Raw genomic sequence first — 21,220 nt, forward strand, 5'->3', positions numbered from 1 at the left:
AGCATCGTATCCTATAAACAATCATACTGCACCTTGCAGGCCCCCAGACCAGCAATAAAGGGAAGATGCTGCATATTTGAAACCTTTTGACAGTGATCCTACTGTCTTTTAATGGGTGGTAATTATGGCTTGGTTATATGAAGTTATTCAGGCTTTTGGTGGAGTTTGAGATCTAGACAGTTCCTTAGAGTCATAGAAAAGTCAGGGTTGGAAAGGACCTTAAGACCATCTAGTTCCAACCCCTGCCATGGGCAGGGATGCCTCACACTACACCAAGGTTCTGTCCAGCTTGCCTTGAACATGTATTTGAGATCTCCTTTTCCCATGGCAACACCGAAGAAAGGGAGCACTTGCTGGGGATCCCCTTTCAAAGGCTTTACATGGATTTACGGGAAGAGTTTTTCTGGTGGCATCTAAAGAAAAAGAAGCTTGATAGAGGGATGGGAAAGGCATCTCTGATTTGATATTTAACCCCAGGGTATGCAAGGTCTAATCCTGCTGTTGGTCAGGGTTTTTTCAGCGAGTGACGTGCATCAGCTCCCTCACCTGCAAAGCAGACATGAATGGGAGGGGAAAAAGGGAAGGAAGGGAGGAAAACAGGGTGGTCTGGGGAATTTTTCTCTTTCACAATGCTTCCGAGGATATAAACTGAAGTGCAATGACTTTATTGTTATTATCATTACAAAATCAGATTTGAATGCCCTATTCAAAATGACCAGTTTTGCTCCTATCAGTATTGAATAAGGAGGTTAATCTCTTTAACAATACATGAGCCTTTCAACTGACACGGCACTTCCTTCCTTTCTTTAGTTGCATGAGTTTCTCAATGTTGGCAAGGGGATTTCTGATGACATTGCACGAAGATTTCCAGTGTACGCTTTGGACTTCACTGATGGTATGTTGGCCAATGTTTATGAAAGCATTGGCCTGATCTTGAATTTTTTGTGATGTGATGTCCTGTTTACAGTGTGCATTGAATGTGTTCTTTGATACGTGTAATACCTCTCTAACTCCTTATTTAACAGCATCTTTTGACTAAAGCTTGTGACTAGGCAGCCTGGCACACTATGGATGAGTCTTGCAGTCTTCCCTTAATGAAGATGCTGGCTGTATGTAGATGAGGATCTTAACTTTTATTAAGCAATGAAGCGATTAAAGGGATTGATTGTTGTCGTGTGTAGACACAAATCAACTCATTGCAACCTAATCACTCAGCTCTGGGCTAATGGACCCTTACTGCTGTCTTTGCCAGGCAGCATCAATAGCAATTATGGTGATGCTGGGGGAGTTGACAATGCTTAAACAACTTCTGAGCAGTAGTAACTTCAGCTCAGTGCTTTTAAAAACAGGATATAGCTTGTCTATTGTAGCCAGATCACAGGAGTGTTTATACTGAACCTCAGGTTTCAGGCTTTATCTAGCTCCCACAGTGCCTTGTTTGGTTTTAAAAGTCACTTTCTCCCTTTTTGCTCTCAAACCTCCACTTCCATTGATTCTCAAAGGCTGTGAAAAGTCTTCAAGGAGAACCATGGTTATAGAGCCTCAGGTTGACATCAAAACATGTTTAGTTCTCATAGCTTACTGAGGAGTTGGTTAATATATTCAAGTATCACAGAATCCCAAGGGCTGGAAGTGACCTCAAAAGATCATCTAGTCCATCCCCCCTGCAAGAGCAAGGTAACTCAGAAAGCTTGCATAAAATGAAGAATGTTGTCAAGGAGAATCTTGGGGCTCTATCTTCTTGTTATTTTAATCCTTCTTAGCTTGAGACACAGTGTCCCAGCCTTCCCCAATGCACCTCTGAAGGCTCTCTCACTTGGAGTTGGCATAAGAAAAGAAGATGCATACCTGAGCCCCATCTTGTAGATAAGTCTTCTAGTGCAAAACCACCTTCCACAGCAGCTTGAGCTTGAGAGCAATCATGAGTAGGGTATGGATGTGTGTCCTTCACCACATTTTGACAAGGATGGTCACCACCAGCAGAGAAACATAGGAACCAGCTGATGGCTGCTCAGCTGAAGGAGATGCATGTGTGTGGGGGAGCTGCCAAGCAGTTGCTTCCCACAGAGATCCAGCTTTGTTGACTAGGAATGCTTTATCTATCACAGTGTGTTTTGCAGTTAGTGATATCCACTCTGCTGGAAAGAATAAAATGGGATGAGATGCTGGCTTAGCACAGTGGTTGAGTGCTGGATGTTTTCTCCAGGTGCTTTGTAACTGCTGGGATGAAACTATTCTCAGGAGGCTTGGGGTGATAGGAGGGCAGGCTCTGTCTCAAGTCAAGATAATACTATATTCATGGGGGATTTGAGCCTATCTTGAGGGGTACAAAGAGTCTGACAAAACGGAATAGCATTGGCACCAAATGTATCAGGGGATTTATGCTGCTAATCCAGACACCTCTGGGGTGGGTTCAAGACACTTCATCCCTATGGCTGTTGGTCTGTAGTGCTAACCTTTCATTCTAAAGGGATATTGAAACACTTCAGAAGAGAAGTGCTGCAGAAACACTTTGTAGAGACCCATTGCAGATGTGCTGTGGCTGTTGGTGTCCTGAGCACAGTAGGTTCACAAGCACAAAAGCATCATATGATGGTTCTGTGGCCAACTTTGGCTGTCAACAAATTTGGAAAGGCAATTCAGGGCTTATGTTTTGGCTCTCTATGCATCCAAATTAACCTCTGCAAGCTGCCTGACAGCTATATCCAGAGCCACAAGCTTTCAATGAACTGATGTGCACAGCAGATCAGGCTTGGCATAAACAAGGTGCTGGGATTGACTAGCTTGAAATAATTGTTCTCTTGGGTCCATCGTATATCTGCCCTGAGTGATAAAACACTGTCATAGTGAGAATCCAGTGTTACAAACATTCCAGAAAACTGATTTTGGTATAAAATGCAGGTATGTGATTAAAAGTGTCAGAGCATTATTATGCAATGTCTGGAGAGAAGAAAGTACAAAACCAAGCCAAGTGAAACTCAAGAACTACTGCAGCTCAAATGTGAACTATCCACCTTAGGAGCAGTTGTGCCCTTTCAAATAGGATGAGGAGAAAGGAGAATGTTTTCCAGAGACATATATGTTAGTATATGCTATTTCTTCCCAGAAATCAGAAATTAGGATGAATTCTTTAAGGATCAGCATGGAATGAAAACCAGATGGAGCATAATGCATCTGCCATAAACCACCAAGACTGTAGGTGATCAGGAATGTGAAATTCCTGGACCATCTCAAAGCAGCAGCGTACCAGAACATTGGGGATTTGAGCCATCCAAATGTCTGCACTCCAGACAACCACACGTGCACCATCAAAGAGCTCTAAAATACGAAGATGCCTTTTTCAATGGTTGGAGTCTCTAAATCCTCACTCTGAGAAGCATCCTGGGGTTTTGGGTTAGACAGATGAACAGGGTGATAAATAAGAAGGCTTTTGTAGAGCCAGCAAGCATTTGGTCAGTTGGATGTTAATGAGATTGGTGGTCCTCACATATTGCACAAGTCTGGCCATTAAATTATCCTTACATCATGATTTGGGAGAGGAAAGAAAGAAATCTTCCTAATTTCTTTTTACCTCCAGATTAGGAGGTTGTCAACTTTGCTTTGGGTTGTGAAGTCTTGTGCATTCTATTGAGTGTACAACGGATCAAGGAAGAGTTTGCTAAGCTTTTAGTGATAAGTATGGCTTGTAATAGGTTTCTTCCAGTGGAAGCATCTGAAGATGAACAATTGGGCTATGCAGAGCCTAAGAACACCTATCATTTTCCTTTTAATTTAGGATTCACACCATTTGGTATGTGGTTTCATCTTAATGACTACAGCCTTTATGGGATTCTGCTCTAAAAACAGCTTATACCAAATGTCATTCTGATTTTGTCATATAGGCTCAAAATATGTGTGTATCAATATTATTAGTCTTTAAAACTTAGTCAGAACTCTAGGAGCTTCCTGAATTTTTTAATATTGAGCCTGGTTTGAATGGAGGAGGGAATTCTGCCTGGACTCAGCTCTGAGTTTCCCGAAACCCCTTAAAGCTGCTACATTTATTCTTCAGTGTGTATTTCCTGCTACAACATGGAGGAATAAACACTCATGAATGGAGTGTCTGGAGTGCCAGAGGGGAAGTTTGATGTGCCTGAGATTTTTATGGTGAGCTTTGATGCTGTGTTCTGTTGTATCCCTTCCCTTCTTGGGGAGAGAGGGTTGAAGGGAAGATAGGAGAGCTGAGATTTATTCTGCTTCCCTCTGTTTTCCTGGACCTGTGTCCTCAGCACACATGGATGTGGTGAGTGAATGGTTCAGCTGGAAATGTGGATTCCTCCCTGTCCTTGGTCCTGCAGAAGGGTCCCTGACCAGCTCCTGCGAGTAAGGCATCTGCTGGCAGCATCCTTGGGGTTTGATGGTGATGGTTTGCAGGAAGGAGATCTCCAGAGCTCTCTGTAATGTGAGCAGGCTTAGAAAAGGGAGGCTTGAAGGCACTGGAAAAATTGGATATGAAAGGGAAGTTTTGTTTTGCTGGTTGTCTGCCATAGCATAGAGCTTAAACTGCTGTGGATTGACTGTGGCATGTGCCAAACCTTCACTGACTCTCCCACCTCATTGCACTGATTGCTTTGTTTGGCTGGATTGTGTTCTTGAATGAGAAAGAAGAGCAAAGGGATTGCGTATAGGCAGTGCTTCTGCTGCCCTCGGTTAGATGATAGGGCAGCTCCTGCATCACTTTGCAGCCCTTCATTGCATCACCTGAATGTAACAGTTCAGTGGCCAATTGAAGACAGACTTGTTGATTGCTCTGGGTCATCATGACCTAGGTTACTTTTGAAGTCTCTCTCTTTGTTCTTGGTGAATGGGAACACATCAAAGATACATAAAAACATCTTGTCTGTGGATCTTTCCTTCCAAGAGGCTTTATGACAAATGGGCTGAAAGAAATAAGAAACAAAAGCTGAGCCCTTGATTTGTTTGTTCATACCTCTCTAGTCTGAGAACATGCTTGGCTCCTCTGCTCCAAGATCAGTAAGGCTGGAGTTCCTTTTCCAGTTCTTAGTCTCAATTGTACTGTGATTTACTCTTCACAGGGCATCAGGGGAGATTGATCTTCTCTTCATCTTCAGAAAACTGGGCAGAATTTAGCAGCCATTGACATAAGTTAAAGCTTACCTTAAGGGCATTAGCAGAAGTTTGTAATGCTCTGAGGTTTTATGGCTCAAAACCTGTGAACAGATATCCTTACTGAGGTTTAGCACTGAAAGGTGATGTTTTCAAATCAGGGTTTTAATAGACATCCTTGCTGCTGTGCTGCAGATCAGTGTAATTAAACTTGCTTTGCATTGGTTATTTCAGAGAATTGGGAAAGAATGTTAATAGGCATCATGTAGAATGTTCATCTGTCTCAATTTTGCTCCAGTAAATGTACAATTAGTAGATTAAGGAGCTCTAGTCCCAATCTCTGGGTTTCTTGGCCGTTGACTTACTGATGAAGCAAAGTGAGGCCAGCAATGCTTTAGTTTTCAATGCAGCTCTAACCTTGTCTTTTAAAAACTACAACGCTTCAGAAATGGAAGCAAGTGAAATAGAACTGTCATGTTGATGTGCATAATTGCCTCCCATTTCAATGCGTAGATGTACCTTAATTTCAAGGGATTGCTTCTGTAATAGTCAGCTACTCCGATTTCACAGCTGGACCCAGAGCTGATTTCTCTGCTACACATTTAGATTGTGCAGTTGGAGTGACAAGTTATTCAATGGCTTTATGAGCCTGCTGCAGATGAAATGCCATCATAATACAGCCCACCGTCTTTTTAATGAAGTCATGTCAGTCCCTAGGTTGCAAATAGACTCTGAATCTGTTTAGCCAGATGTTGACTTTAAAAAGCAAAAGGTAAACTGTGGTTAATACTGCGTTTTTAGTGCTTGTTTCAGGTGAATCTGTACAATGAGGCTGTATTTCATCATGGTTTTAACTGTAATTAAAGTGATTAATCATGTTTGTGAAAGAGGATGTTCAATTATTGTCTCCATTATGAAATGAATTTTGCTGCCCCCCAGGAGGGATCCTTTGTTCCTTGGATCTTATCTGACTGATTATGGTCTATCAAAAGTACTGCTTTGTACAGGAAGTCTTGCATCCAGCCATGAGGTGGCAGAAGGACCCCCTTGATCAGGAAGGACTCCTGCTGCTTGCTTTGCAAGGATAGAACCTGAAACTAAAAGCCATGCACGAGCTTTTGTGATGCTCTTCAAGGCTTCTTCCTTCTTTCAGCCCTCTCATACTATGGTTTATCTACCTGAAAGGTGTTTTCAGAAAGCACCTGAGTATTTATGTACCTTTCTCTTCTCAGCAAATGAGCTTTTCTTTTGCTTACTATTAGTTGTTTCTTTGATCCCTGTTGCCTGTCATCTTATGAATGATTTCAAAGCTTTCAGGCGTTGTTGTCACTGACTTTCATGTTGGAAAGTCTCCCTTGTCTAGAAAGTAGTATTCTGGAGTGGCACAGAGTCCTCTGAACAAGAACGTGACCATCTCTACATATAAAACTGCCCCTCAATCCACTGTTTGCCCTGCCAAGTCTTTCCTTTCCCCTCAAGGTCTCAGGCACTTGGGAGTGTGAGGTAGGAGCCTACATCTGTTGGACTTGAGATCACATGAGAAAGCTTCATCTGCAAGAAGTAGATTTCAGATCCTTTGGTTGCCAAGAGTGGTCAGGAATGTGGTCTGTGGTTTCTGAATCTTCATAGTAAACTGAAAGGAATCTGCCTGGAAACAGCTGGTCCTATGACTTCTGGAAGGTCAGGCTCATATTTGCATGCTTGAGATGTCTCTTGTCAAGTTTTAGCCCCTGCCCTTCATTTTGAGGCTGCTGAGCATCAAAAGTCCTATTTTTTTCGTTCCTTGTGTCTGTGAACAGGAACCATCACAAGATGTCCCTTTATTCACGTGGCTGCCTTTTCATTACACATCATCTTTGATTTTTTGGTTTCTGCATCCTCCTCCTCTCCTTATCTCTGCACAGCAAATGGTGCAGAAAGCAGATGTTAGATAAGATCCCAAAGTCATTGACTGAAATTTCATTCCAGTGATGCAGTTAGCCTGTTGTGACAATGTCCAGATTCTCTGTGTTGCACCAACAGCCTCTAATGCAAAGCCCTCCCTTCACTGATTCAACTCGGCAGCTTGTAGATCTCTTGCCAAGAGACTGATGCTTGCAGAAGCTGAGATGGACTTTTGGGAGCTTAGAGGCAGACGCCAGTGTGAGAGTTAACTGCTAAAGAGGCTTCCAGGAAGTGGAATTAGGCAACTCCAATCTCATCCAAGTGTCTCACAGCAGAAACACCCTCAAGGATGGTGGCACAAGCAGCTTAAAAGCTGCTTTAAGGTTTTCTCTGAAGAGGCTGTTGTTGTGTAGAAAGACTGTTCTCCTCAAGCAGTATCAGCTGTGGCCATCTCTCATCCTTTCTCTTGTGTGATATGAGCTCACTGGGGGATGCGCATCAGCCTGAAAACAGGAAAGGGAAGGGAAGCTACTTCAGAGGCCCTTAAATTCATATTATGACACTTTAATTCTCTCTCTGTCTGCTTTTGTTTTGGCCTGGTGTGTTTTTTCCGATGGAGATGAGAGGGGGTGAGTGGATGGAAAAGAAAGAAGCTATTCTTTTAGAAAGGCTCTTTTTTTAAGGATGAAACTCTTAACATACACATTCCTGACCTCTTGTGCTATTTGTTTTTGTAAGTCTGCTAGCACTAATTGGCTCAGCATAGCATATTATTGATTTCAAGCCTATAATCTCAGATTTCTGCCTAAGGGAAAATGAAGTGCTTCATGTTTTCCTGCCCAAGGCACTGTGAATTGTGAAGATGAGTAATCATCATGAAATTCATTAGGGGCATAGACCAGAATACCTATAAAATTGGTATTAAAAAGGTAGGGATAAGGGGTTTATAAAACCTAAACTTATGGTTTCTGCTTTGATCCTATTCCAAGCTTTTGGGGCTGGCAAAACTGAATGGAAGGCTTCCAGTACTTCCTGTTTTTATGATGCCAGGAATGCCAGTTGAAGCAAACTGGTGGCATGCTGGTTCTTCTCCCTCTGGTCCCGGATGAACAAAAGAGTGTCGATATACAAAATCAAATGTTAAAGACCTACCTATATGTTTAAGACTAAGGATGGATTGAATTTCTACATCTGCCTTTCAACATGAAAACAACTTATTGGTATATATGGCTGACTTGAGTAGAGTTTGAATACTTTATAAATGGGCAGTGCTAACATGACTTTTGTTATGGTTTACACTAGGTATTATTGGAAACAACAAAGCTATAGGGAAATACATCACAACTATGATCTTTCTGTATTTTGCCTGCCTCCTTCCATCCATTGCTTTTGGGTCACTCAATGATGAAAATACCCGAGGAGTTATTGGTAAGTTTATCAGTTTTGTGCATCTGTTACAGGGTTCCATGTGTTCAGACTTGGCAGCTCTGGACACAAGAAGTTGTGATAGTTTTTATTTACTGGAAAACCCCATAACTAAAGGTTTTCTTATTGTATGTTTGTAGCTATTTCTTGGAAGACTAGAAAAAAATAACACTACTTTGGATAGTATCATCTGACCTGAACTTAGATACATTCTGCTGTGTTTTTGGATGATGCTCACTTTATGACTATGTAATCTGCACATTTTTCCTAGTACAAGCTCCTCTGCTTTTGATCTGATAGTGATTATCAGTATCCAAACTGCTGCTGTAGCAAATGATGCTTTGCTCTATCTCAGTTGTGACCCTGAAGCAGTTCATACTGTTGTTTAGAGTTCATAGGAGTCTTAGTTGAAATCTTGTCCTGAAGGCCTCCACAAACACTGGTTATGTTTTTATAGCTGTTCAAAATAGGTGTTAAAAACCAAAACAAAGGAGGGGAAAAAAGAAACCAAACCCCCAAATCAAATAAAAACCCCTGCATTCATAGTTCAACATCTGGAAACCTGATGGCCTCCTAAATTACTGGTTCAAGTTTGTTGGCAAAGGATCACTTCTTGCTTTCACAATTGTACCTCTATACCCTCTGAACATCGCTCTTACTCATTAGCAGTTGGCTTCTATGCCTCGTGAATGCTCCTTGGTCAAGGAGGTGTTGGTTTAAAACCCTGTTTGTTTCCTTCCTTCCTAATTGCTTGTAGATGTGCAGAAGACCATCGTTGGCCAGTGTATTGGAGGGCTGCTTTATGCACTCTTTTCAGGGCAGCCTCTAGTTGTACTCCTAACTACAGCTCCTTTAGCACTCTACATTAATGGTAAGTCTATTCAACATGTATATCATGGGACTGGTGTGATTAGGTTTGGTGGAATGGGACTTTGTGCAAGAACTTTAAAACCCTGTTAGAGCTTTAGTTGCATTTGTTTAATAAATCAATGTTAAAGGGATGCTTCTGGTGCTGAGGGAAAGGGGAGGAATTTGATTCAGGTTTAGTTAAAGTTGGTTTCTAAAGGAATCATTTTGTGTAGAAAAAACACTTGTGAGATGAAGCAATGAGAAGAAACGCTTAAGGGAGGAAATATTTTTCATCTAATGGTTTTCTTATGTGGCTGCATTTAACAAACTTGATGCTAAGAGCCTGAAACAAAATGTTTCTTGTTGTTTGGTTTGGTAGTTTTTACGGGGGGTGAGGTTGGGTTAGTTTGGAAGCTTTTTGATTTGCCTGTTAAGATGTGGGTAATAGCTTTCCAGTTGCAGTTGCAACCTGATATTACTCACCCAGAGGTGTGAAGGAGCAAACTCAGTATCTATACGAACAATCAGAGGCTATGATTAGCTTGAAGGGTTTAAGACATGAGGTTTTGTCCATAACAGAGTGGCTGAGTACACAGGATGCAAAAACATGTCTGAGATACCTTGATCAACAGCATCCTGAAATGTCAGTGAGAGCAAATTCCAAGGGCTGATTTTGTGGCCTTTATCCCTAGGAAAGATACTTTGAGCAGATAATAGTTTTCCAAGTGCTTCCTCCTGTTCCTAGTGGAGGAAAGGGGTGGGGAAGAGTAAAACAGTTTGGGTTAATCCACTGTTCACTTAGATGCATAAGAACAGATCTTTCATGGTATCTGCCCTAAGTCCATTGGGGTGAAAATGGTGCTTTTTGCCATCAAGCAGATGGTGATCACAGGGTGCTAAGAACAGAAGTTTAATCTGACATGTGAATGCTTCACTTTTGCAGTCATCCGAGGAATCTGTGATGACTACAACTTGGATTTCAGTGCTTTCTATGCCTGGATTGGACTGTGGAACAGCTTTTTCCTTGTGATGTACTCCCTCTTTAATTTCAGCCTTCTGATGAAACTCTTTAAAAGGTAGCTGTTTTCAAGAAGTCATATTTTGATCACATTATTCAGCAAATGGAAAAATTATACATTCCACAAGCTCCTTAATTACAAACTTACTGCAAAATGTGTTTTGCGAGATGAGGCTAGTATCATTTCAGCTTATTGTTCCAGCTTGAAAGAAGCGCTTAAAAGATTCACTGGGTTTTGTTTGCTGAGTTGGAGTTTAACTAAAATCGGTATAATTTCATGTAAATGCATGAATATGCTGATTTTTCCTTTGAATGGAGTTGAATGCAGACTCTGCTAATGGCTATATTAATGCCTGGGATTTTTTCCACAGGTCAACAGAAGAAATAATTGCACTTTTTATATCCATCACATTTGTGCTTGATGCCTTCAAAGGCATCATTAAAGGTAAGTTTTCCAACAGTGTTTTTCAATGCAGATCTCTGCTTTGCTTCCTTGTCAGAGAAATGCAAGGCTGCAAATATGCATGGTGTTTGCTTGTTCCATGTCTGTTCAGTGTCTCCAGGGTGAAGCTAAATCAGTATGAGATTGAAGCAGCTCTTTGTCAGCAGTTTACCTGAATGTTAAGGATTTCTATCAGATCTAATTTCAACTAGCTGGGATAGGATTAATATCTTAATTTTTACTGAATGGAGAAACCATAATAATGTTACTGAGGAAGTCTTTTCTTGATACTATTCTCTTTGGTCCTGGCACAAAAATGGTCCATTTTAAATGCAGGGCATCTAGACCTCTTTCCTAACCATATTATTAAAACTATATGGCTTGAGATTGCCCATTCTAATGTGAGACCCTTCCTTAGTGACAGCATGAGTACTTAGTGCTTTCCAGCATGCTCCTAAAGCTATTCTGCCTTTCCAGTCCCTTGGTCTTCATTAGTTAAGTTTTATGAGAGCAGCCTTGGGATGTAACAGATTTCTCTGGTACCTCTCTTCCCATCACGATTGGCAGGATGTATTTGTGAAGGTGGAAGATGTTGGTAGAAATGCACTGTGGTTGGTAATCTTTGACAGATTCCCACTGGGATGCACAGAGAGTCTACATTCCTAGGTTTTTGTGACCTAAGGATAGCCAAGCTTGGGCTATCCTTTGAAATCCTTCAGTACATACCTAAGCACACTGAGCACATCCCTTGTTTTCAAGATACTTGGGCATGCCTCATTATGGTATCTTGCATGCAATGAGAACACCTTCAAAGAGCAAGTTTGACACTGCGAAGCAATTTGAAGTGAGATACTTCCTTGCTTCATCTGAATCCTTAATTTGGCTTATATGTGCTTTGATTGTGCAATAGGAGGGGGTCTAACTCTGCAGAACACCTGCATCTCTCAAATACCCTGTTCAGACAAAGCTTGGTGAAGGAGAAGCTGTTCTGGGATACTTTGCTTTCTCCTTGCTCACCATGTAGCTGTGAACTTTGCTTAGTGTGTACTGTTAGTGCCCTGTTCTGGAGGCATGGGACAGTCTCCCTATGGCATTTAGGTGTTCCTGAACAGAACAGTCAGCTGCTCTGTATAAGTGAGCAACTGCAAATGCTCACAGTACTTCTGTAGGAGAGAGCTGATTTCCCATAGCAGGGGCATGGAATGCAGGTTAAAAGTACAGAAAGCATCCATTGATCTCAGCTGCCAGACTTCCAGGAACATGCAAGTAATACATGAGTATTTGCTCAATACAAGACTATTGCAGTAGGGATAGGAGAGGCTTCTGGAGGTTAATTAGCTTAATTAGTGAATTAATGCCATTCTGCCTTGTACTTGGGAAGGGCTGAGTTTGTAGGAACAATGGTAATGAGATCAAACCAATACTCCAACCATTTTCCAGCTCACGCTGGCTTCAGCTGCATCTGGGGTTATCAGTGCCTCAACAGATGGGACCCCAGATCTCCAGCCATGTTCCCAGATGAAGGGCACCGATGCTGCCGGGCACAGACTGTTCTTAACCCCCCTCAGTGCTCATATTTAAACACATAACAGTGCAGACCATGGCTGCATGCTTGTCTGTCATCTTTCACTCCCTGTTTTGTAGCAGGAGGTGATGGCTGATGCTGCCTCCTCCTCCACCCACTCAGAGCTTCAGTTGAGCAGTTAAGCAGAAAGAGAAACCTGGTACGTTCTCCATTCTGTTCAATGTGTTCTGGTTATGGCTAGCCAGCTGACAGCAGCTTTGGGCTTCCTTAATACCAAGAGAACACTTTCTCTTCCCCAGATATGTTTTCCTCAGTCTGTTTATAGCCTTGATTTTTTGCAAGGTACTCATACATATGCAGGAAAGAAGGGGGGAGGGATGTGATACCGTACAGAGGAATCCAGCCATGTGCATTCATGCTATCCTGGTGACACTTTGTTTTTGCCATGTGGCCCAGCCACCAAAGCTGTGTTTGTTTGATCTTGACATCTGCACTCTGCAGGAAACGGTGGTGAACTGGCTGAAGCAAACAAAGCGAGTTAATGTAGGAGGGAACTTGAGCACACGCTAGGCTTGAGCATGGCTCTGTTTTCAGCAAGGGAACCACCTGCTCTGCTGCTCTCTCTTAATGTGGGCAACCAGATTCACTTATCTCTGTTATAAAAACAAGCTATAAATCTGCAGGAGTCACTTTATAGCAAGTCTGTGATGCAGGATGAAGGCCTCCACTAGCCATGTTGGTGTGGTTTTGATGCTTTAACTAAAGAGTAAAGTCAAAGTTTCTTTCTCGATATCCAGGATTGAGTGCAGCAATCCTATCTAGTTTTGAGGTGGGTGCAAATTAAGCTGCAGCTTGAGAGGGAGCATAGATATAGTCAGGCTGAAGGCAGGACACCAAAGGTGTGCTCAGCCCTAAATGTATTATTGCAGTATAGCCAAGTGATCTTAAAGGTCTTTTCCAGCCTAGTTGATTCTATGATTCTAAGTGTTGGGAAATAGAGCAAATCCACAACACCCAGAACTAAGTAACTAGTTTCTTATTCATTCTAGTTCAAATCTAAATGCAGAGGAATGCAAATATATTCTGCATAGTTACAGGGTAGTTTGTACTGTTGGTTTATCACATGCTCAGTAACTGTATGTCTTTAGGATTTAGTAACATTTGAGGTCAGTTGAGATGGTGAACAGGCAGTTAGCCCTGGCCAGCTGCTAATCCCCAGGAAATGCAGCCATAATCACTTCTGTTATAACAAAAGTGTCCTTTCATGTTTAGAGCCAGAAACCACAAATCCTCCAACAACCTATTCTGTACCGGTACATGGGTCATGGCACCGCTCAGTGCCTCAGTTTACCTCTTTGCAAAACAGGTGTGGGTGTCCTGCTGGGCTGGATGCAGCTGCGAGGATGGAGGGAGGAAATGATAGCAAAACGTCTTCCGCAGCACACGATGCAGGAATACTCAGTGCTGACTGAGGCTGTAATTGCTCCTTGTTGGGGGAACCTTTCTCATGCTTTAATAGTGTAATGATCTCCTTATTTCTGCTGTGGAGAGTAAATTGGAAGGTTAAATCTTGAACTGTAAACCTTCTATGATCTATAAATCCATATACAGAAGTATTGAATATGAAGCAATCAGGGTTTTTTTCTCATGACCTGTATGCCCTATTGACTCCATCCACTTGTCAAATGCCCGAACTCCTTTTTAAACATAAAGGTGGCAGAAAAAGATTATTACTGCTGTTAAAATCACAAAAAGGCTAAACATAGGGCATTTTACACTAGGGTGAGCTCCAAACCAGCAGTAAACTGTGCTTCAGCCAAAATCAAGGTGGTTGCAAATACCAGTTGTGCTTTGCAAGAGTCCTTAAAGTTTTGCTTGTTTCCAGGTATTTAGAATTCCAGCTTGGTTTGCCTGCTTTTCCTGCTGCAGATGAGAAAATTGGTTGTCATTTGGGGCTGGGGGGAAATGTAATGAGGAGTATTGTAGCCTAAGCTTCAGATTGTTGTGTTTTTGGCTCAAGAGTATTGAGTTTCTCTATGCAAAGTTCAAGGGGTATTTTGACTAAAGGGAAGAAAGGTAGAGAGGCTGCAATGCTCTGAGGGTGGTGGTTTCCATCTTTCTGTATCTTCCCACTTGTATGGGGGGCAGCGGGTGCTGCCTGCTGCTGTCTGATCACAGGAGCACAAAGGATGCAAAACCCAACTTCCATCTTCTGCTTTTATTTGCTCCTCATAGAACCTCAAACTCTTGCTCCCCAAAGAGGTGAAATCACTCCAAAACCACATTTATATGCTGGGAGCTAGCCAACATTATAGAAATGGGAACACAGCTGCCTAAATGCTCAAAAGCAAGAGTGTATTTTCAACTGTTAATTACTTACATAAATGCTTCTGAGCTAACATAATACATTTATGCATAGTTCCAAAGGTGTTCATGGGTGTTTCACTTGTACAGGTTTACTTTGGGTACTCTCTAACTCAATTTCCATTTGCAGTGTAAATTCAAATGTTCTGCCAGGTTTTGCATATCATCAACACTTACCTTTAAAATCTGGGCCAGCCCTGGAGGAAAAGTAATTACTGTACATTTTGAGGTCCATTGAAGTATCTGTGCAGCCTGACTGCTCTTAATTTCTATAGAGATGCTGATGGAATTTGTTTATCAGGCTGCTGAAAGTAAGTGTTAAATATATATATATGAGCAGTGATTCCAGTGCTAGGAACAAAATCACATTGAAAATTAGCACTGAAAGTCCTTATAGTTCAAACATGTTGCTTTAGATCAGCTTAACTTCTTAGCTGTTAAAATAAGAGAAGCAGCACTCATGATTTCTTCTTACTGGTTCGAGGGTAGAGCTATAAACCTGGTGAAGCATAACATTAATACTGCATGATCAAGCAAGGAAGAACCACTTTATTTTACTTGCTTTGATTGTCACAAACGTATCCTAATGCTTTGCCTGTTGGTTGTTTGTGCAGTTTTTAAGAAATATTACTACAGTGGGCGCACAGGAGAAAGTTACTTGGAAAAAGCACCAACTGATGCTATTCCAAGCCTCGGCATCAATACCACCTTCTTGATGAATTCATCAGTGAGCAGATCCATGTCCCTAGAGAATCAAACAGGCACGCATGATGTGCATTATGGACGTGAAACTGCCGTCCTTAGTCTCATGTTGATGCTGGGTACCCTTTGGCTTGGTCATACGCTCTATCAGTTTAAGAAAAGGTGAGTTACTTCAGTCTTAGAGCTCAGACTACCGGTTATCTCGTATTACCTGTGAGGAGTCACTAATGGTCTAGATCTTAACTTTGTAACCCAGAAAAATCAGGTGGAACTCTTCCATTAGTGCTGGTGGAAGCCAAAGCCAGACATGAACTTGGCTGGCCACCTGGAAAATGTTTGCAGCAGAACAAAATGTTCAGTCACTGGACGATGTCCTTCCGTATTTGGTTTGGCGTCGCAAGTGACTTGTTAGAAAGCTTTGGGTGAACCATGTATTTCATGTTGGAACTCCTGTAACTCCTTCAAAATAGGCATTGAATCATTTTGGTGGGCAAAAATCACTGATGGTGCAGGAAGGTCTACTGGAAATGTACCTTCAGTGTACTCTTGGGTATCAAATGCCCAGCTGTAGTTTGGGATTTACTCCCGTTGCCTTTAAAGCTCTTCATTTGAAATGCTTGAGTAAGCAATTAAACTGAAGTGGAAATGAGACACAAATTTGTGTTTGTAGGACTTATTTCCTAGCTTGCATCTTAGTTTCTTCTTTATGGGTTTTGCATATGCATTCTCCAACCTTCAAAGGCTATAGATTCCAGAGGATTTAAAGCTGATTTGCAGACTAATTTTTCACTCCAAGTATCTCTTTAGAATTGCAAGATTGGACTGAATTTTCACTTGTTAGAGCATTAATGCTATCTGGATTGCATGATTGTCCCTACAGTGTGGTGCTGATGGAAGGTTTTATTTGTCTTTAAATTCCAGCCCTTATTTACATGCCAGAGTACGGGAAATTCTATCCGACTGTGCCTTACCGATTTCAGTTCTGACTTTCTCTGCTGTGGGATCCTGTATCTTCAAGGAAATTGAAAGTAAGTTATATTTTTATTATCTGGAATAATGGGATGCATAAAAAAGAGAAATTAAACCCTAGGAAGGTTTTGCTGAGCAAAAGAAATAGCAAATATAGCTCCATGTAACTTCGCAATTACCACGTGTACCTCACACCACCCAAAAAGCTCAGGTTTCCTCAGTATTAGATTTAATTAATCCAAACCCCTTAATCACATGAGGCTGGATGAAGTTTTTTCTCTAGACAAATTATTCCAGTGTACCTTTCCATGTCAATGTAATTTAAAGTACCTATCTCTTACAATAAAGGGGATCAACAATTTCTGGCCAAGAACAAAGGGAAGAGTAATTAGCAGGCAGGAAGGGTTGTTGCCAGTCATACAGGCGTAGAGTTGATGATCCCAGTCTGTCCTCTTTGTCTCCAGTTTACGTTTTCCTAATTTAGGTGAAATGGTGCAGAGCATCTGCGCGGTTTGAAGTTAACACAAGGAAATCTAAAAATGAGGCACCATTCATTGGCCAAATAGATCAGCTTTTCCATATCAGGAAGCGATAATGGGGACAGGAATTGCATTGTCCTGTAGTGACGTGAGTGGGTGATGTGAGGAAATGTATGGAAACAAATAAGAAATGGCTTTTTTTTTTTCTGTGATGGCCATTCCATCCAGTTGGATTGTAAAATGATGTGTGGCCATGTGTGATTTATCCCTAGTCATGGATTTCTTCCAATGGCAGGAAAGTAGGGACATTTCATAGTCAAATGCCTTGCACAGCTTGTTGGATATGAGGAAGTTTTGAAATGACTCTGTCAGTTGATTAACTGAGCAGGAGGACTATACTGTTGTTAGAAATAAGGTTTTCTAATCTAAAAATGCCTTGCATCTGTGGAAAACAAGTTTCCCTCTTTTGTTTTGCTCAAATATATGTAATGCCTCACTAGGAGTAGCAGTAATCTGTCAAATCAGGATGGCAGCCAAGTTCTAAGAGGATGGAGGAAAAAAATAAACTAAAACAGCCAGATGAGCCTGTCTTCTATGGCCTTCTGGCTCCCACATGCCAGAGCATCATGTCTGCTTTGCTGCACTGATTCCCAACAGTTCATGATGTGTAAAACATTACTTGAGCCCATGTGGATGGTTGGATGAGAAGGTGCCTCCTAACATCATTCCTCTCCTCTTTCCAGTGTCCAAATTCAACTACAATCCATCTGAGAGCTTGTTCGTGCTGGCCCCAGTCCAGTCCCTGTCCATTGGGTCAGTGATGAGCGCCATGGGGCTAGGGTTCCTCCTGTCAATGCTCTTCTTTATAGAGCAGAACATTGTGGCATCACTCACAAACGCACCAGAGAACAGGTAATGCTTTTGGTACCCCGCTGTGAAGGGATATACTTAGTCCCTTCCCAGCACTGCTTGTCTAAAGCTTGTTTGAACATCAGTTCTTCAGAACTTCTGTTGTCACAGATGGTAGCTCTACTATTTAACTCCTCACCATCCCCAATACCCAATATTGTGGCAGTAAGTCAAAACCACAGAGCATCTACGAGCTCATCACCTCAGCATGTTTTTTCTTTGCCAATGTGTGAATGTTATGGAGATACTTTGTATGGTTTGAGGTCTCTAGATATCTAGGGAGTCTAAAACTTGCATTGCTCTTGCACTACAGGGGATTTTTTGAAAATGACAAAGTCAATGACCTGCATAAATGTCATACCATGATATGCTGCAGCTAAGCATCAGAAACTGTTTGGAGCTGTTAGTCTCCAGCTGAGAAGGTGGAAATAACACAGTATGTCTAATGTCTGATGGGTCTGATTTATGTGCAAACTTGAGTCGAGATGTTGCGCTATTAAAATATTCCCTCTGATGTTTCTGTGCCAGCTGCAATCAGATGATATCAAGAATGAACGTGTATGACTTTTCCAGGGAAACTACCGTGTCTCAGAGGATTCTTTTGCTAATGTAATGTGTGGGAGGGTTCTCTCCTTGCATAACCTACATTAATATTCTACACGCTGTAGCTAGAGTGACACTGAGTGGGGAGAAGACAAGCTCAGATTCAGTTATACTAATTTGGTTTTCTGTGACCACTTGATTTTTGTTCCTCTCATCTTTATTGTATCTGTTTTAAAAGTGTTGCATAAATTTGTAATGTAACTGGGTCATCTGTTTCCTGATAGGAGTTTCTTCTAAGCTTTTGTGGGTTTTTTTCCACTAAAGCATCTTTAAGGAATGTAAAATATTCCTCAGTGTTTTTCCTAGTGTTTTTTGTAATGCCTTGTTACAGGACTGAGCAGAAATCGGGGCATGGGTTTTTAGAGATGGAAACAACAGGACTTGACATCTTCTGTTTGTGGTACCATCACATAATGAAAATACCATTGTCTATATCAGCCAAATGGAGAATGTACTTCTTGGTGTCTTAACAAATGTAGTGATTTTCTCCTGTATTAAGAACAGGGAAAAGACGATGCTTGCCTGAAAGTACACTAATGTGCTTTGTTAATAATCAAAGCAAGGGTGTAGGACAGTTCAGGGAGTACTGGGCTGGTTGGGCTATGTAATCTAGGATAAAGCATCTTTGTGTGTTGAACTGGACAGGCTCAACCCATTGCTCAAAACAGGTGTATCCTACATAGTGCTACCAGGCTGCTGAGACCAAATAGCCTCCCAAGTGGACTAAAATGATGTGGCCTTTGTACATAGAAAGCCCTCTGAAAAGGGCAGCTGGGACAATCAAATGATAACCCTGGGGATGCTGGAGATGCCTTTGCTCTGAGAAAGCAGCCCATGAGCAGGGGCAGTGCTTTCAAAGTGTGAGCCAACACAGGAAGTGTGTTTACAATCCCACCCTTCCTGCCAGCACCTTCCAGCTTGAGGTATTGCAGTGTAGACACTACCTGACCTAGTCCCCCTGTGGCCTCTTCAGTCAATGGAGGTGAGCACTTGCAATGAGACAAATCTTTTTGTTTCAAAACCAAACCTCACCCAAGATTTCTGCTGCCTAAAAAATGCTCTTTGAGCTAGAAACTAGGCATAGATTTTCACGTGCTGGGTCATGTCTACTAGCTCCATGCACCTCATGTCTTAGAGCATCTTGGATGGCTCCAAGTATTTGCTTACCTATTGAATGGAACTTGCTTGGTGACATTAAGACATCTAAATGGTGGTCCCTTCCCAGTTGATGGTGTCTGGAGAGCAATTCAGCTGATCCTTTGTGTGAGGGTACCAACTACTGTCTGGTCTGATGGCCAGGCAGGAAAGCAGCTATAGACTTTTAAGTTAGGTGTCAAAGTTTGAGAGCTAAATCCTTCCCCAGCCCTTTTTCTAAACTTATAGTATCTGAGGAGTTGTACCAGGTGGGTACATTGAGGAAAGGGGCAAACATTGCATAAAAAGGCAAGATGTGAGTTCAATGTTAGTAGCTGCTCTCTGTGTAGTCCTTGCAAAGGGAAGGTCAACTTCCTTGGTGAAGGCTGCCAGTTTCCTCTGTCCTCTAAGAAACAAAACAGAGGGTCCCCAGTATTCACCAAAGCTTGGAGCACATCTCCTTGGTTGACTACAAAGGAAGAGCTGAAGTTTAATGAATTCATGCTTCATTTTCTTATCATACAGTAACATTACACAATCAGGGGATTACCGCAGCACATGTTCTGCTCATCAGGAAGGAGGGAGACCAGAGTTAAAAACAAGACAGATGGGGAAACTTCATTGTCAGTAGTTAGGCAACCCATGCCCAGGTTTCTATTCACTCCCTACATGGACTCTGCTAGCAAGTATAGGTGTGTATTTTGAGTGGACTGCAGTAAGCATAGGGGCAAAATGCTGATGAAATTTACATGGGCTGTTACTTGAGTGGGTTGCCTTTCTGCTCAGTGTTGTTCTTTCCAGGAGATGACTGCTTTGGGAGCAAGCTATCAAGCTTTATTATGCTTTGTGTTCATGTAGCGCAGACTGTAAGGCAGGAGGTGTGAAATCACTCGATACATGGAAGTGCACTTTGGTGTTTAGCATTGCAGCTCAGGTTCAGCAAGGGCAGTCTGTTAGCTTGCACTGGGTGTAACTGCTGTCAACAAAAAACTCATTTCAGGTTGGTGAAGGGAACAGCTTACCACTGGGACCTCCTGCTCGTTGCGCTGATTAACACAGGGCTGTCTGTCTTCGGCCTTCCATGGATCCATGCTGCCTTTCCTCATTCCCCAATGCACGTCCGTGCCCTGGCTTATGTGGAGGAGAGGGTTGAAAGTGGACACATCTATGAGACGTAAGTAGGAACCACGGAGCTGTCTTGAATATCTTTGGGTTTATTTGTGGCTTCCTAATCCTTTTGGGTATAGTGGGTTACATGGCTGAGGAGCTAGCTGTCGTCTTGAGGACCTGCAAGACATGGAGGTAAAGGGGAGATGTGCTGACTGAAGCCACCTCAGCCAGCGTAACCTGTGACCTGGCTTCATCCTCCTTCACCTTGCTTGTTTTCAGGACAGAGGTTTATATTCTTTATGCAATCTGCAGGAATTCCAGCCACTCCAGTGCAAATTGTCCTCTGGAAGAGTCAGCCAAGGCCTTTTTCAGGTTTATCCTTGTGGAAAGCTGAGGAGAGATGCTTTAGCCAGATCTTTCCAGATGTCTCCACCAGAAAAAATCCAGTCTGATTCATTGGCTGAAACCTGTCTGGTGGTTATTACAAAGAGTAGGAAAAATGTAGCATTGTTTCAGAGCTCCCATAGCATCTTCCGCCACGTTCCGGGAATGCGAGATGCTTATTAAATTCTCTTGCTTTTAAGCAAAAGCAACTCCAAAGCCATGCCCAGGTCATGACTTCCTATTTAAGACCAGCTTTTTGGCTGTTCTGAGTTGTCCAACACACCCTTATCAGAGACCTATTTAAAGAAAAAGTAAAA

The 21,220-nt window shown here is 42.1% G+C and overlaps 1 protein-coding gene across 3 annotated transcripts in view; it reads left to right on the top strand.

Moving 5' to 3' along the window:
• Positions 1-21,220, top strand: part of SLC4A11 (solute carrier family 4 member 11) — a 97,697-nt gene that overhangs the window by 62,840 nt on the left and 13,637 nt on the right. For all 3 annotated transcript variants that reach the window (XM_034064761.1, XM_034064763.1, XM_034064762.1), the window contains 9 exons: positions 811-895; positions 8,293-8,418; positions 9,173-9,286; positions 10,208-10,340; positions 10,654-10,727; positions 15,228-15,477; positions 16,237-16,343; positions 17,507-17,675; positions 20,410-20,583. In XM_034064761.1, the coding sequence (XP_033920652.1) occupies positions 811-895; positions 8,293-8,418; positions 9,173-9,286; positions 10,208-10,340; positions 10,654-10,727; positions 15,228-15,477; positions 16,237-16,343; positions 17,507-17,675; positions 20,410-20,583 (1,232 nt within the window). The remainder of the gene's footprint in view (positions 1-810; positions 896-8,292; positions 8,419-9,172; positions 9,287-10,207; positions 10,341-10,653; positions 10,728-15,227; positions 15,478-16,236; positions 16,344-17,506; positions 17,676-20,409; positions 20,584-21,220) is intronic.

This window comes from Melopsittacus undulatus, chromosome 7 (assembly GCF_012275295.1).
Source record: "Melopsittacus undulatus isolate bMelUnd1 chromosome 7, bMelUnd1.mat.Z, whole genome shotgun sequence".
Classification (NCBI taxonomy): Eukaryota; Metazoa; Chordata; class Aves; order Psittaciformes; family Psittaculidae; genus Melopsittacus; species Melopsittacus undulatus.